General features: G+C 43.2%; 1 protein-coding gene and 1 long non-coding RNA gene across 3 annotated transcripts in view; one reads left to right on the forward strand and one right to left on the reverse strand.

Moving 5' to 3' along the window:
- The first annotated feature begins 4,001 nt into the window (after positions 1–4,001).
- On the forward strand, positions 4,002–6,777 carry LOC140341693 (uncharacterized). The gene is made up of 2 exons (XR_011922938.1): positions 4,002–5,366; positions 5,479–6,777. It is a non-coding gene; the product is annotated as an uncharacterized lncRNA (long non-coding RNA).
- The window catches only part of POGZ (pogo transposable element derived with ZNF domain), a 15,154-nt gene continuing 6,919 nt past the window's right edge, over positions 6,733–14,967 (reverse strand). Inside the window, exons 8-20 of one of the 2 annotated variants that reach the window (XM_072427552.1) lie at positions 14,746–14,949; positions 14,552–14,655; positions 13,997–14,301; positions 13,327–13,481; positions 13,102–13,202; positions 12,389–12,535; positions 11,723–11,854; positions 11,499–11,641; positions 11,169–11,309; positions 10,180–10,239; positions 9,983–10,098; positions 9,764–9,788; positions 6,733–9,528 (exon numbers count right to left, since the gene is read on the reverse strand). In XM_072427552.1, coding sequence (XP_072283653.1) covers positions 8,055–9,528; positions 9,764–9,788; positions 9,983–10,098; positions 10,180–10,239; positions 11,169–11,309; positions 11,499–11,641; positions 11,723–11,854; positions 12,389–12,535; positions 13,102–13,202; positions 13,327–13,481; positions 13,997–14,301; positions 14,552–14,655; positions 14,746–14,949 — 3,107 coding nt within the window. In that variant the 3' untranslated portion in view covers positions 6,733–8,054. Of the gene's footprint in view, positions 9,529–9,763; positions 9,789–9,982; positions 10,099–10,179; positions 10,240–11,168; positions 11,310–11,498; positions 11,642–11,722; positions 11,855–12,388; positions 12,536–13,101; positions 13,203–13,326; positions 13,482–13,996; positions 14,302–14,551; positions 14,659–14,745; positions 14,950–14,967 lie in introns of both variants that reach the window. The other variant, XM_072427551.1, reaches the window with a different exon arrangement.

Consider the following 14,967-nt stretch of genomic DNA (forward strand, 5'->3'; position numbering starts at 1 on the left):
ACAGAAAGGCCACAAACACACAGCAAGTGAAAGCCGCTGCAGTAAAGGCCTGGCAGAGCATTAATAGGAGGAAACCCGGCATCTGGTGATGTCCATGAGTTCAAGACTACAGGCTGTCATTGCCAGCAAAGGGTTTTCATCCAAGTATTAGAAATGACATTTTATTTTCAGATTTTTAATTTGTCCAATTACTTATCAGTCCCTGAAATGAAGTGATTGTGTAATAAAGGATTTAGTTCCTCACATTTTTATGCAATCTTTTTGTTCAACCCACTGAATTAAAGCTGAAAGGCTGCAGTACAACTGCATCTGAGTTGTTTCATTTAAAATTGTGGTAATGTACAGAACCAAAATTAGAAAAAAGTTGTCTCTGTCCAAATATTTATGGACCTAACTGTAGGTGGTCCTATAGATCATGACTATCATCAGTTGCCTAATTAGCTGATTACCTAGCACCATTGCGGAAGTACAATATTACAATACTTTGAAATACAAGTATATCACTCATCTAGGAAATGGGGAGCGTGAACATTTGTTGCATACAATAAATCAATAACTAATAATATATAATGTGTTCAAAGAGCGTGGTATGCAGAGCGGCCCCTGCGCCCAATGGAGGATCCTAATATCTGGAGACAGCTGTTCGGGGTTGTTTATTCTCTAGGCCGGGTTTAATGCTGAGTGCAGTAAACCTCGTCTTTCCTTTTACTGATCTGAATGGGGTTCAGGTGACCTTCCAGAAGGGTTGTCCAGTGTTGTAAGGGCAGAATATGGCAGAAGCTATTGATTGCGAGGTGAGATTCCTCTGAAGCCTGGATCCACTCCTTCACCCAGCCTCTCAGACTGACATCTATATTAAGGATCTTACAAAACATAAAGTAATTAGACTCCCGCTTTCTAACGTATTAAGCTGGAGGTAGATGGGAACTTGGGGTCCGATTATTTGGTCTGTCCAGGGCCATTTCCTTGCAATAGTCTGGCATCAAATGTTACCTTCAGCCCCAGGACTAAAATATAAAAGTTTGGTAACTTCCTGAGCAGAACTCTAAATCATGGAGTCTGGGGTTTAACTCGAGCAAGAAAGTCTTTTGCCGGGGTTGTAGACGAAGTCCAGCTACAGCAGCTGAACAGTCCGATGAGTTCCTGTGCCGAGTGTTCTCACAAGTCATCCAGGTATCCAACAATAGGACAGCCACAGAAATACAAGAGGGCCAGCAATGGAGTCAGGCACAGAAGAGAGAGGTCAAAGGACAAGGCCAGGCTTGGTACTGCAAACCATAGGAATTATTGGTATGGATCAGGAATTCTCAATCATGGTTCCTCCAGAGGTTGCTGGGGGTTCCAGCAGTTTGTGACTTTAAGTTTAAGTCACACCAATGATCTTTTTGACTATCTGAAAGGATGACATTCCTCCGAATGGCCAGCAATGTAAGAAGAACTCTTCCCACTGACTACCACACTAATATACTGTGATTTGTAGATATAAGAATTATAGAAGGGGTTTCCTGGAGACCTGAACGTTATTTCAAGGGTTCCCCCATGTTATAAAAGTCAAAAAGCGCTGACACAGAGCTCAGGATTTCACCCAGTTTAACAGCACCTATAAAAGATCTGTTAGATTCCATCTTGAATTTTTGGACAAGTAATGGTTCCTTAAATCCAAGATGAAGCAAATGCCTCCTTTGAAACAGTTTAAGCGATTGATGAAAACCGGTGAAAATGTCTGATACAAGGACCAGACAAGTGAGTTCTGAATTAGAAGCCACTAAAGGTCCCAGATTACATAGTGGAAACATGGAAAGGCCCCAAACAAATGCATGCTTGGCTGGACTGGCCTACTTGCAAAAACTTCAGAAGATCAGTCTGAAATGGTAGAAGCCCTAGAAATTAGAAATAAGATCTAAATGCAAAACCATGGGCCCCAGGGCCACTTCCAGCCTGGCACTGCTTGTCCAGGGATACAGCATATAAATATATGGACAGAACTGGAGGCAGCCTGCTACTAATTTATATATTTGTAAGAAATAGACAACGGGAGGTCTAATGGGGGGAGATTTCTCATTTTTTGTCCCGGAGCCACAGAAAGTTAGAGGAAATGGCATCAGATGTTTTCTGTTAAGGTGGCAATGATCCTCAGGACAAATAGGATGAACCCTCCCAGCAATGGGCCTAATATCCAAGCCTTCCTTCAAAAAAAAAAGAAAAAAGTTTTGGGTTAAAATAATTTATAATAATCCGTGATCCTATTGGTGTGTTGGAATAGTCTTATATACAGTCCATCATAGCAAACCCTAAGCAGTACATTGCATGGCTGTCATTTATGAATTAGAAGTCCAGATTCTTCACCATTCTCATCATTGATATTATTCAAGAAGATCAGAATCAGTGAATTCTTATTTTTTCCGACTACAACACATGAGGAGTAACAAGAAACGACTTGGGATTTTTTCCCAGACATCAAAACATCATCAATAAAAGATTGATACTTTATTTTCAGCAATAAAAGCACCTTGAGGTTTTATGTATTGTGTATATGTTTGTTCAGTTTTAATGGCTGTAAATAAAGTTTTAATATTTTAAATGATGATGTTTTGATCCTCCTATGTCTGTGAAAAAATCCTGTTTCTTGTTAGTTGTAAAATGTAAACATTTCCACTGGAATTTGACATAAACATACTTATCTCTTCACCATGTAAGTATAGAATTATATACACACAGGAGATCGGGATCACCCTACACAATGACTGTAATACAGTTTGGCATAACACAGATTGATGTTCTGTGCAAAAAACTAAGCAGCGGTGCAAACAAAAGGTTGGAGTTTAACATAGAAATAGAACACATGATGTAAAACACAGTAAAGTATTGATTTTTTGTGGAATGACCTGAGAAAGTCACCTAAAAATTACCTGAGGGTATAGATTGCAATAAACCTAGTAAACAGAATCAGCCAAAACATTAAAACCATGCAAAATATTGTGTAGATCCCCTTGTGATGTATGGATTACATTAGATCTCTGAAGGTGGTCTGGGGTATGCAGCGCCAAAATGTCGGCAGCAGATCCTTTAGGTCACGTTGCCTCCCCTGAGCCTGCCTTCTTCTCATACTGCCCCCTGCTGCCTCCATCAACCTTTCTTCCTCCTATAATGCCCCCTGCTGCCTCCTTACCATAATGTACAATGCTGTCTCCTCCAGCCTGCCTCCTCATACTGCCCCTGCTGCCTCCACCAACCTGCCTTCTTCCCCTTCTGCCTCCCCTGGTCTGCCTTCTCCCTATAATGCCCCCTGCTGCCTCCACCAGCCAGTCTTATTTATATAGAGCACCCCTGTGCCTTCGCTGGCCCACCTTCTTCCTATAATGTATCCCACTGCCTCCAGCGGCCTGCCTTCTTCCCTTAGAGCACCTCACTGCCTCCCCGACCTTTTCCTATGAAGCACCCTTCTGCCTCTACCTACCTTCTTCCCATAATGCACCCTACTGTCTCCATCAGCCCACCATCTTCCCATGCCCTATTGACTCCAATGGGCAGCCTTCTTCCTATAGAGCGCCCTACTGCCTCTTTTGGACTGTATTCTTACCAAAATGCACCCCTCTGCCTCTGCTGGCCTCGTCCTCCCAAAGTCTCTCAGCTGCCTTTGACGGCCCACATTCTAACCATATTGCACCCCGCTGCCAGCAGCCTGCCTTCTTCCCATTCTGCATCCTGCTGCCACCTTTTCCCAGGTATACAATGCATCTTCCCATTCTGACATGATAGAAAACTTAAATCCTTAGACCAGCCACACTCTTCCATTTCTCCCTGGTCCAGTTCTGATGCCAACATACCCATTGTAGGAACTTCCGGTGTCAGTGTGGGCGCTTTGTAGCCCCATACAGAACAAGCTGCAATGTCTGATACCTTTCTCCTAATGCTAGAATTACATTTTTCAGCAATCCGCGTGGGATCACACCAGTGGCACAAATGTGTTTTTTAAAATTTGCATCAGTTTTTGTGATGGCATTTGACATTGCTTTTAGATTATTAGACTAATAAAGCTCATTCAAAAAGCTTCATTAACATGAAAAGTTACCTTTATCACAGAAACCTATTGTCACTGAATTTTGGCCTTGGCCCTAAATGATCAGCTGACTTTATTTCAGTATAATCATATCAGCAGAGGTGAAGGTGTGAACGAATTCAGCTGGAATCGCGCCATCATTCCGATTGCATTATCAAGGCAGACTGATTGATGTAAAAGTGGCAAAGGTACATGAAATCATTGTCTTCTTGTGTTAGCTATAGTTATCACCAAAGAAACACGTACAGCCTTTGCATCAAAACGGCCTCACATTCAAGAAATTGCTGCTGAGAATATTGCACCTGAAAGACCCATTCACTGGATCAAATTAGTGAGGAAGAAAGGAAGAGGGCTATACTCCTCTCTATTATCTTTGTTTTGAAGCCAGGCCAATTCAGTCAAGTATAGAATGAAAAAGTAAGCAAAGAGGGACTTTCATGGCATAAGGTTACGTCAATTGTACTCAAAAAGCATCCAATACACAAAGTCTAGTAATAACATACACAATGATGGCCCTTGGCCACAGTAACGCTTATTACAATCTTTTAAAGTGATCGCATATATTACAGTTGTAGCCAACGCATTTCACCAATTGGCTTCCTCAGGGGACTTTTTGAGACTCCTAATTAGAAGATCACTATGTAATGATTGGTGTTTTAACACAGAAAGGAATAAAAAGGATGCTTTGTAAAGGAAACAAAAGGTTGTATAAAGGGTACTGGGTAATATGCCCAGGAAGCCAGGTCATTCTATCTGTTGATGTGTAGTTTCCAATAGACACATCAAATAAGAGTGCTTAATAGTAAAAAGCTTCCAGTATCAGGTAAATTGTATAGGAATTTCGACAATCAGCAAAACACGTCAGGTTCAGAGACAACTGTATAATATATAGTTGTATATAATATATGCAATCAAAGTGATTGTAACAACGATTACTCTGGCCAAGGGCCATTATTATGTATGCTATTACTATACTTTGTGAACCTTGTACTTTGTATATTGGATGCTTTTTGAGTAAAATGTACCTAAAGCATACCTAAGCTGAAATTTCACTTCACATAAAGGGGTAGACAACCCTATTATGTTAAGTAAAAATTGTTTCACGCATGCGCAGTGAGATTCGCAATTTTTTTTTCATCCTGTCACCCAATCTCACGCCTGCGTTGAGTGACGTAGGGAGAAAAACCAGGAAGAAGAGGGGAAGATGGCGCCGCACGGAACGCCGGCTAGCAGACGGATGCCGGGACGACATGGGACAGGATGCAGGAGACCTCCTGAGGTATCGGACAGCCCTGCGGTATTGAAGGTAGGTGGATTTTTTTGTTTTAGGGACTTTTGGGTTTAGTTCCTCTTTAATCCTATTGCATAAAAGCCCCTTTTGCATATCTTTTCATTCTTCATTCACTGGATCATCCAAGATTTCAAGGTGAGAGGTTCAGTTGTGATGAACAGGCTTCAGGATGTCCACAAGAGTCCAGCAAGCACCAGGAACCTCTCCTCCTGGGGAGTCAGGTACGGAATTGTGTCACCAGGGCAGAGATCAATATTGGCAGCAGGTGGGTTTGAGTGAATCTGCACGCACAATGAGGTGAACATTTTTGGACAAGGGAGGGCAGCAAAGAAGCCACTTCTTTACAAGGAAGACATCAAGAACAAAGAAAAATTCTGCAGGAAGTGCAAGAATTGGACAGCTGAAGACGTGCAAAGTAACTTTCTCTTCTTAATCTCCCTTCCCACTGTTTGGGACATCTAAAAAAATCAATTGAAAAAAATGGCAAACGCTGAGTCTGGTGTCGTGAAAAGTGAGACAATCTATGTGTGGGGCTTCCCATCCAAGGCTGTGGACTCCCAATTCTGTCCAAGAACAACGCCGTGAATACAGAATATCAGGACGTCCTACAAGGGGATGCCGCGGATTGCATGGCACAAGCCAAAGATGATTACAAAGTGGCTCGGAGATCTTAACATTGGCCAGGTCTTTTCTCAAAATGTAGGTGAACAAGCAGAAGCTTCCAAATTGTGATCAACTCCAAGCATCAACAAAGCAAGGGTCACTGGATCACCATCAGTCAGGATTTGGCACAGAAATTGATATCCAGCATGCCAGAAAGAATTGCACAAGTCGTGAAGAAAGATCAAACATCAAATATTGACTCTATGCATAGGTTTGATAAATTGGCCAATAAAAGTCTTTCAAGCAGCAAAACAAATAAGCGTCACGTCTAACACTTTTGGACAATGCCATATGAGTTTTGGCCCCCATGTCCCTGCAAATGGTTCACCAGTTCTTCCTTTTGGTAAGTACTAACCACTACTTACTAGGAACACTCTACTGGTTGGTTTGAAGGCACTGTGACCCAGCAGACGGCCACCAAGATTTGACCCCTCAGCTTCGAACACTTGTCCTTTTTTTCCTTCTTCCAACTCATCACCTTTAGGAACAAACTGCTCACAGGCTGACTAACGCCTCCGCCCCCCCCCTTACTCCTCATCAGGAGTCACTGTACTCAAATCATCATGTTATAACTTCACCTCTAAATTGATTTAATGTTTTGGCTAATTTACTGAAAATACTTTAGTGCGGCAAGTCTGAAATCTCATAAGATGGAGGGAAAAAAAAAGGAAAAGTTTTTGGGGGAATTGGGGTAACAAGAGAGGAAACACAAGAGACATATTTTATACTATTTTATTGGAAATAAAACGCATTTAAAAATCTAGACGTCCCATGCTTTTCTCCGATCACACATTGTGGTGTCTAATTCTCTGTATCTTACATCATTACTAATCTTACAACAGCTCTATGCAGATGACCCCAGCTGAACCGGAGGCAGGTATGTGCGAAACTCCCGCTGCTTTGGAACGACGACTCCCGCCACTGTCAATAGAAATCGGGGGCCGGCCCTTTCGTAGCAGCAGCAGAATCAATCCGCGCTCACCTCTAAAACAAGGCCAGAAATCCTTCAATGGTTGAGAAACGATCATAGCTTCTACTTGGGGTATGCTTGGCTGTGCAAACCCCCAAAAAGTCAGCTGAAGATCGCCCTCAGTGGCTCTACACTGCACAAGTTTTAGGCTGTGGGGATTACAACAAATGTACACAAATCTATTTTACAAAAAATATCTTCTGTGAGGGCAACACGTCAGGCAGTGGGACAAGAACCTATAAAAAAAAAATACACAACTAAAAATCCAACTCCATAGGTGTCCACATCCTTACAGGGCCATCACATGAGCAATTAAAATTGTTTTTTATTTGTTTTTTAGTACCTGACTCTTTAAAAAGTGAAAAACATACAGTAGAGGGCATTGTAACAGAACATTTTGTATAGATATATAAAAAAAAATTCACATCTTATTCTAATAAAACACAGACTCACCTCTTGCCTGTCTTTATTCTGCAATTCCTTATGTACACACTATATAATTTCATATTTTACAGAGTATGCCCTAGTACTTCATTGGTAACCAGGCCAGAAACACACCATCTCTCAAAAAAAGAGGATGTAGGAAGAGGAAAAAAAAAAAAAAAAAAGCTTTAAACAAAAATAATGTAGTGACGTAGCTGGCAGTGTCGGACGCACTGTGGTCCTAATTCCAAGGCGAAGGGACCCCCAGCTATAAACAAGGCTCTCAAAACAGAACCATCGATGAAACTGGATTGCACCGTTACCTGTATTTCCTCATAACCAAATGTAAACCTTAGGTAATACAGTTTTGAGCGTAACCCGTAGGCCCTTCACCAAAGTCTGATCAATCGCAATCCAATCTGCAATCCAGGGTGAAGACTGGATAAGTAAATTTGGTTGGTCTTGGTTTGTTTAAAACAAAGTCAAACGTTCCGTTGATCTCGATGTACAGTTGGAGGTAGCAGCTCGCTGTACAGGTCAGGAGAGGCTTAGAACATAAATTGGGATGCTACAAAAACCTTCCTGAACCTTATCGGTAGGTGGAATGTTGAGCCCAATAGAACATTTTTATGGGGGGGCTGTGCAGTTTATAGGTCGGTGTCATCGAAGCCATAGAATGAAGCTGTGTCGCTCTCTTCCTCGAAGAGCTGCTGGAGGACCTCTGGATCCGCATACTTTCGGGGTTGGCCGTCGGCTTCTTGGCCCTCATCGTCATCTTGGTTCAGCCTGAGCTCATACTCTAGTAAGTTGATGAGTTCTTCCTGCATCTTGGCGTTGCGTTTGCGTGAGTTTGTGGCCCCATCAGGCCCTGGCAGAACGCTGGCCACAAGGAAGGACTGCTGGACAAGTTCTGGCTGGTCCCCAATAACGTCGAGGACCTCCATCATCCAGCTTATGACCAGTCGAAGCACCGTCTCCGGACTGCAGTTGGTTGTGCCCATGGCTCGAGCACGTTCTCGCCACTTCTTCTGTAGAAAGGTGATGACGGCTCGCTTGATGCACACATGAATTGGTTGTATCTTGGAGCTGCAGCCAGGTGGGACTATGGCAGGCAGTGTGCAGGTGGAGCTTAGAAGGGCCAGGACCTCATCAGACATATGTGACCTGTGATGGTCTACTACTGCCATGCCTTTGTTTGGGAACTCAATGTGTTTCTGCCATACCCGAGACGACCACAGCTCCATAACCTCGTCTTCAGTCAGTCCATCTTCTCTAGCTTCAAATATGATAGATTCAGGAACCTCTACCACACACGCTGAGCTGCCCCTTAGGCAAACCAGTGTTGGCAATAGGCTTCCATCAGCCAAGATGGTAAGCACAATGTCACACCAAGGTTCGCCAGCACCTACAAGCTGCAATGCACATTCTTTCCTCTCCCCACCACCGAGCAGCTCCACGTCAAGGAAGAGTGAAATTTCATCCACAGCGGCTATCAAGGACAATGGGAGATCCTGGTTGTGGATTTGCCGTTGCACAAAACTGACAAAAGTCTGCGAATTGTCCTCCAGTTCTCTCGGTAGGCGGTTCGCTACAGCAGTTTTGGAGTGTGTGCTTAGGTTGTGCCGTAGCATGAACCCCACTGCCCATTCATAGGATATTTTAAAGCCCCCTTCAAGTGAGCGTCCAATCTTGGTGGCCTTCTGGAATAGAGTCTCTTCATTGACTGGCTGCTGTTGCTCTCGTTGAAGCAGAACCCATTCTGCAAGCTTTTCTTCAGCCTCGGTGCTCAAATACTTCCCCTCAGATGAAGAGTCCGGCTTTTCCTCCTGGGTTGCCTGGAACCTCTGCAACCACAATCGAATGTGGTTTGGAGGATTGTGGAAATGCTCAGACGCTTGCTGAATGCTACTACACAAAGCAAACAGCACCACCCGCAGCTTCTTGATGCTGAGCTGCCCCTTTTTGTCAGAATCCAGGTTTTTATCCTCCATCTCATTAAGCTCATCCACATCCACCAGCCTCTTGTTCTCTGGGACTAATGACACCGTAGGATCCTGCTCGCTTATAATTGAAGCTGGAGGACTGGCCACATCCCTGTTCTCCTCGACTGGTCCAAGGACCCTGCAGGAGACACAAAAAACACAATTATGAGCATCAGCTGTCACATAGGGATTTCGATTGTGGCTAATGCAGAGCAAAAATGCTAAATTGGACAGCAAGGAAAGTAACAGCTGACTACAAATTACAAAAAGATCATTAAAACCATCTATTGATGGTAAACAATGGTAACTTATCCTAGCAAGGTTATAACAATGACACGGTCTACATCTATATATACATATATGAACATAATTACCATGACAAGTCTGATGAGGTAGAATCTGCAAAAAAAAACAAAACAGAAAAGTCATGTTATCCAGCTCGAATTACACACAGATTTTTCATATTTTACAGAATACAAACAGCATCAGTCTCTTCATCACAAGAGCTTACACTCTAATCCACCACCACCACACACTCACAGTAACTCTACCATTTTATCTTTCCTTGGTAATATTAGGAAGGCGTCACTCACTTGTACACATGACAGTGATATAGCCATGTGATGGGTTGAAGACCAGATGTTTAGCCATTGCGTCTCCAATTCGTGTGACAAAGGGGCAGGACGAGCATGTCATCACCAGCTCCTCACTGAGAAGGGAAGACATTTTACCATTACTGATCTAGAATGACTCTGAAGAGGTTTGTCATTCAGCTCTTGGGTTTACTTACCTGGGTTTGCAGCTTTGGAACAGTGAGCGATATTTCGGGCTTTTCCGGGGAACGTGGTTGCTAAAAACATAGAATTAGAGACATTTAGATATGTACTAAAGAGACAGACAGATGTATTGTGTGTTAGTAGAGTGTCATTACTCTCCACCATACAGATCTGTAATAACGAAGTTGAGGAGGTGCAGCCACACAAATCTCATATGTTCATACTGTTATATGATGATCTATGTAATATGTATGAACTGTAAATATGAAATACAAAACCTTCTGTGTCCCTTACAGTAAACATGGTCGTTCCTATTTATGTATAGAAGCTCTGCAAACACACTGTGATCCCACCAGTCTCTGACTGACTGAATGGCTTCCAATTCTGTAACAACCACATCTAGCATGTGATTCATGCAAGCGTGGTTATACTGCTTCCTTCTCTCTGGGGTCTGTGCTGACACACGGCATGTCTACCATGGGGTCAGACAGCAATATTACAGGTTGACATGCCCCGTGGGTAGCCCTTGCTCAGGCTTGGCTGACTAGCTTGCGTGTGATACAATTATGTCGGTGTGAAGATATAAAACCTCACACAAATGAAGACGGCGTCCTTCCCTTTCGCTGTGATCCTCTTCCCCAGTGCAGAACACAACAGCTGGGGTGAATCGTTATTCAATAACAAGTCCATCCTTCAGCTGTATGCAATGATGGGAAAGAAGTGTATACAATGATGTGGTGGCCTCTGTATAAATCTTATATTTCAGGTGCCAGTTCTTTTTTTGTAGTGTTTTAGTAACATTTTGCAGAGTGTATAATACAGCCAGCTTGTTTGCTGCAGGCTTCACATAGGCTTTACCATACCTGAGGCAATAGATGGAGGGTTTTGCCTGGAGGTGGGCTATAAGACTAACCATATGGTCCATATGGATGGACCATATCATGAATTAGCAGTAGGCCCAGGCCTTTCATTTATTATAAGTTCACACACACACAGGACTTACTTGATCATGTGATTGGCATAGGCGCGGGAGCAGCAGGTGCCATAGCGGCAGAGAGAACAGTGTACGTAGGTGGGGAAATGGTTATGGAAGTCAGGGATGTCAAAGTTGCACTCCAGACAGGATTGCTTCTCCTCTAAAACCCTGAAATAATTGAAGCATTAATATATTCATTATTATAATATGTACTAATTATGCAAAAAAGAAAAAAACACTCATATATATCTATCTTACAGTAGGAGACTTATGATAGCTAATACTTATGAAGATAAACCACTAGCAAGTGACTGTTATTATATCCCAGGGATAGATAGGAAATGCTCAGGGACTAACCGGTTGGGGAATGCTACAAGTGGAAAGTTGTCCACAGGATGACGAATAGTCTGGGGTGCCATGTCTGGTGGTGGCAGCATCATTGGGGTGTCTGGGGTCATGGAATTGGACCTTTGGGGTCCTCGAGAAGCACGGATGGTCACCTACAAGGAGAAAGCAGACAGTTACCACAACGTCATATAACATGATGAAAGTGTCACCCTCCGCTACTTCCTGTGCCTTACCTTGGTTCCAGGTTTCAGCCCCTCTAGCTGACGCGGTTTGCGGAAGGTTTTGTGATGCTGCAGCTTATGCTCAATCTTGTCTTTCGCAAACAGGAACTGAAGACGGCATTTATTACAGTGGTAAACGTTCTTCTTCTTGGCGCCAAGGGAGGAATAAAACACCAGAAAAGGACACATTAAACACCACACACAACTATATAAATGTCAGTTTCATTGACCTAAAGCTGCAGTCAAGTGAAACTTTAGTCCCCTTTCTCTTTCCGTTTAGGTGTCGAAAGATTTAGGTGAATTTATTACGAGTCACAAGGTAAATATTTGTAATAGGGGAAGTGTTCCCCGAGTAATGGAAGTGGTAACCCTTGTATTACGGCCCAACTTTTCAATAACCACCCAAAAACAGCCGGGTGGTTACTGAAAAGTGACGGGTGGTGCAACTGGCTGATGTGGTTTAATATTTGCCCCGAAATAGGCTTTAAAGTGCATGGGAGCAACTGAAGAAAAAGAAATATGCAGATAAGAGATAATAGTACAGAGCCAAGACCACACTTTCTATTCTCAAATAGAAACAGTTTGACAGCTGGGGATTTTAGGACAGATGATAGCAAACCTGACAGGTCCCTTTGATCATTTAAAAAAACACAACAACATAAATACAGGGCCTCTTACCTGATGACGCATGAAGTGCTGCTGAAAGGCGTTACCATTTTTAAACACCTTCAGGCAGTAGACGCACATGAGGTACCGCGTATCTTCGTGGTTAAGCCGGAAGTGAGTGTCCACCTCAGAATAGATTGAGGAGCGGTATGAACACACCTAGAAGACACAAAAATCAGCTTACTGAAAATATTTCGACTTGCATTTTTTAATCCTTTCTTCTAGGTACATTCCAAAAATATAGCTGTACGTAAGTAGCCATATTTCCTCATTGACTCTGCACCTTATTCTCCTGTGTTGCACAATGGCTGTGTCTTGCCAACTCTCACACTACTACAATACACTGGAATTTCCAGTGATTTTGTGCATCAAAGATGATCCAGACAACAAGGTCAGAGCATGTTTCACCAGAGCTTTTCGTTATCAGACTGGGGGATTGTTATGACAAGCTGGGGGGGGTGTTCCAAATGCTTTTAACTTTGGGCCCAGACCAGAGTCCAGATCTGTCATTTCAAGTTTTTTGTGGCCTGATAGCCATAGCAGGTACAGAAAGCAAAAGGAAATCCAAAATGTAATATCATGACCATAGAACAGAAGGAAAACTGACCCTGTTGGCCTTTAGGACAAAGTGTAAAACTCTGAAACTGAACACCTATTGTACACCTAGAGATCTATTGTAAAGGATTTGGGCAGAGATGGGTGTTAAATACGCTCTTCTCCTTTACCTGGCACACGTAGGGCATCTCTCCTGGTTTGTGAGTGTCCTTCATATGCTGCAAGAACAGAGGTTCACTGTCGAAGGCCCATTCACAAATCTTGCACTTTGCTGAAGAAAACAGAAAAAAATACCAGTGAATGGACTATGATCAGGAGGAACCAGCTGAATTCTGCAGCCAACATCAAAACAAGACGTGACCGGCAATGTTCACACAATCTCGCCTGTAACTTACTGGTGGACTCATAGGAGCTATGCACATTTTCCAGATGGCACTGCAGCTGGAAGGGGGTGGAGAATTGGCGGTAGCAGTGCTGACATGTGGTGTGTCCGTCTACTTCTCCATTCTGCTGGTCCAGCTCCACGTGGTGCTTCATGTGATTCATAAACCTTCAGGAAAGTGAATGGAATTTTGGGATACAAAATTATAAATGCAGCTAAAGGGAACCAAAATTGTTTCAAAGATGAACTCCAGAATGAACTTAATTTTTTTTTACAAAGCTTAATCCCCATTTGTTGCAAAAATACCCCCATAATGTTCTCAATAAGAAATGTCTTCTGTTACTTGATGTGGCGTCGTCATCCCTCTGCAAATGTGATCTATCTCTGCAGAATTCTGTAAGGTACCCTACATCATATGTTTTGTGTACCTGACAAACACACAATGCTGAAGCAGCAGCGTTGGGCAAATTTATGGGTACTATGGTGGAGCATTACTTTATCCAGAGGTGGGCTTTTAGAGGCAGTAAAAGACCAGGGGAGGGATCAGCAGAAAGAATTCACACACTCTGTCCATGACATCAAAGTCATGATTACCCCATGATTATTTTTGCCATTACTACTTCAGGTGATCGGGTGGTTGACAGATACTAATACCCCACAGTCAGGGGATTTATTGTGCCTACCTTATGTTATTCTTTAGCCTCTTGTTGCAGTGCGGACAACGGAAGGTTGTGGCCACTTTGGGAACGCTTTGCAACTGATAAGTCTGCCCAACGTCCCGACCATAATAGAAGTCATCCACCAACATGATAAGCTTGCCCTGCGATGAATCTTCCGAGTTATCTTGGGTCTTGCTGGACTGAGACATGCCACCAGGAGTTGTAGCGCTTGCAGGCTTTTCTGGGGTGGTGGAGTTCGTCCCTTGTAGATTAAGCTCAGCTTCTGTCATACTCTTTTTGGGGAAGTCCAAGAGGTCGGGACAGCAGTACTGAATGAGGGGATAAAGACAGGTGAGGACTGTGATCATTTCTACCAATAAAAATACATTTTTAAAGCCCCAGAGCCAAGAAAAGTCAAGTAGGTCAAGTAGGGTGGAGCAGAGACAACAGAACGCCAGTGTCTATCTGACCCTCAGCCCAAGTTGTGGGATGAAGTATACCTACTTATACCTAGTAATCCCAGGGCCATTTTAATGGCCGGAGTTTTAGGGTATAAGCTGTAGGGTAGAAAGGACTTACACACATATGTCCTCGGAGAGCTTCAAGGACTCGGAACGAAACCTTACACCTCGGACAATGGTTTCGGCCATCTGAGTTCCCCAGCGTTGTTACAGATGGGGATACTGCTATGAAGAAGAGAGGGATTGAAATGTCACAGGTTTTCAGCAGGCCCAGTAGCACTCTTACTCATATTACCTTATGTTCAGACTTACCATTCACCCCGAGGGACTCTATATGGATGCCTTTCTGTACTGTGCCCAAGTTAGGTCCAGTGCCGTTATTGCCCACAGAGCTGGAGAGGATGAGTTGGGTGGAATTCTGGGTGATTGTCTGGCTGCCGCTCACAGCATTGACGAACTTCACCACGTCGTTGGTCTCTCCAGGGCCCTTAACCGCCACAAAACTAGCAATGCTCACTGTGCAGAAAAAAAAAA

The sequence above is a fragment of the Pyxicephalus adspersus genome, chromosome 12 (assembly GCF_032062135.1).
Source record: "Pyxicephalus adspersus chromosome 12, UCB_Pads_2.0, whole genome shotgun sequence".
Classification (NCBI taxonomy): domain Eukaryota; kingdom Metazoa; phylum Chordata; class Amphibia; order Anura; family Pyxicephalidae; genus Pyxicephalus; species Pyxicephalus adspersus.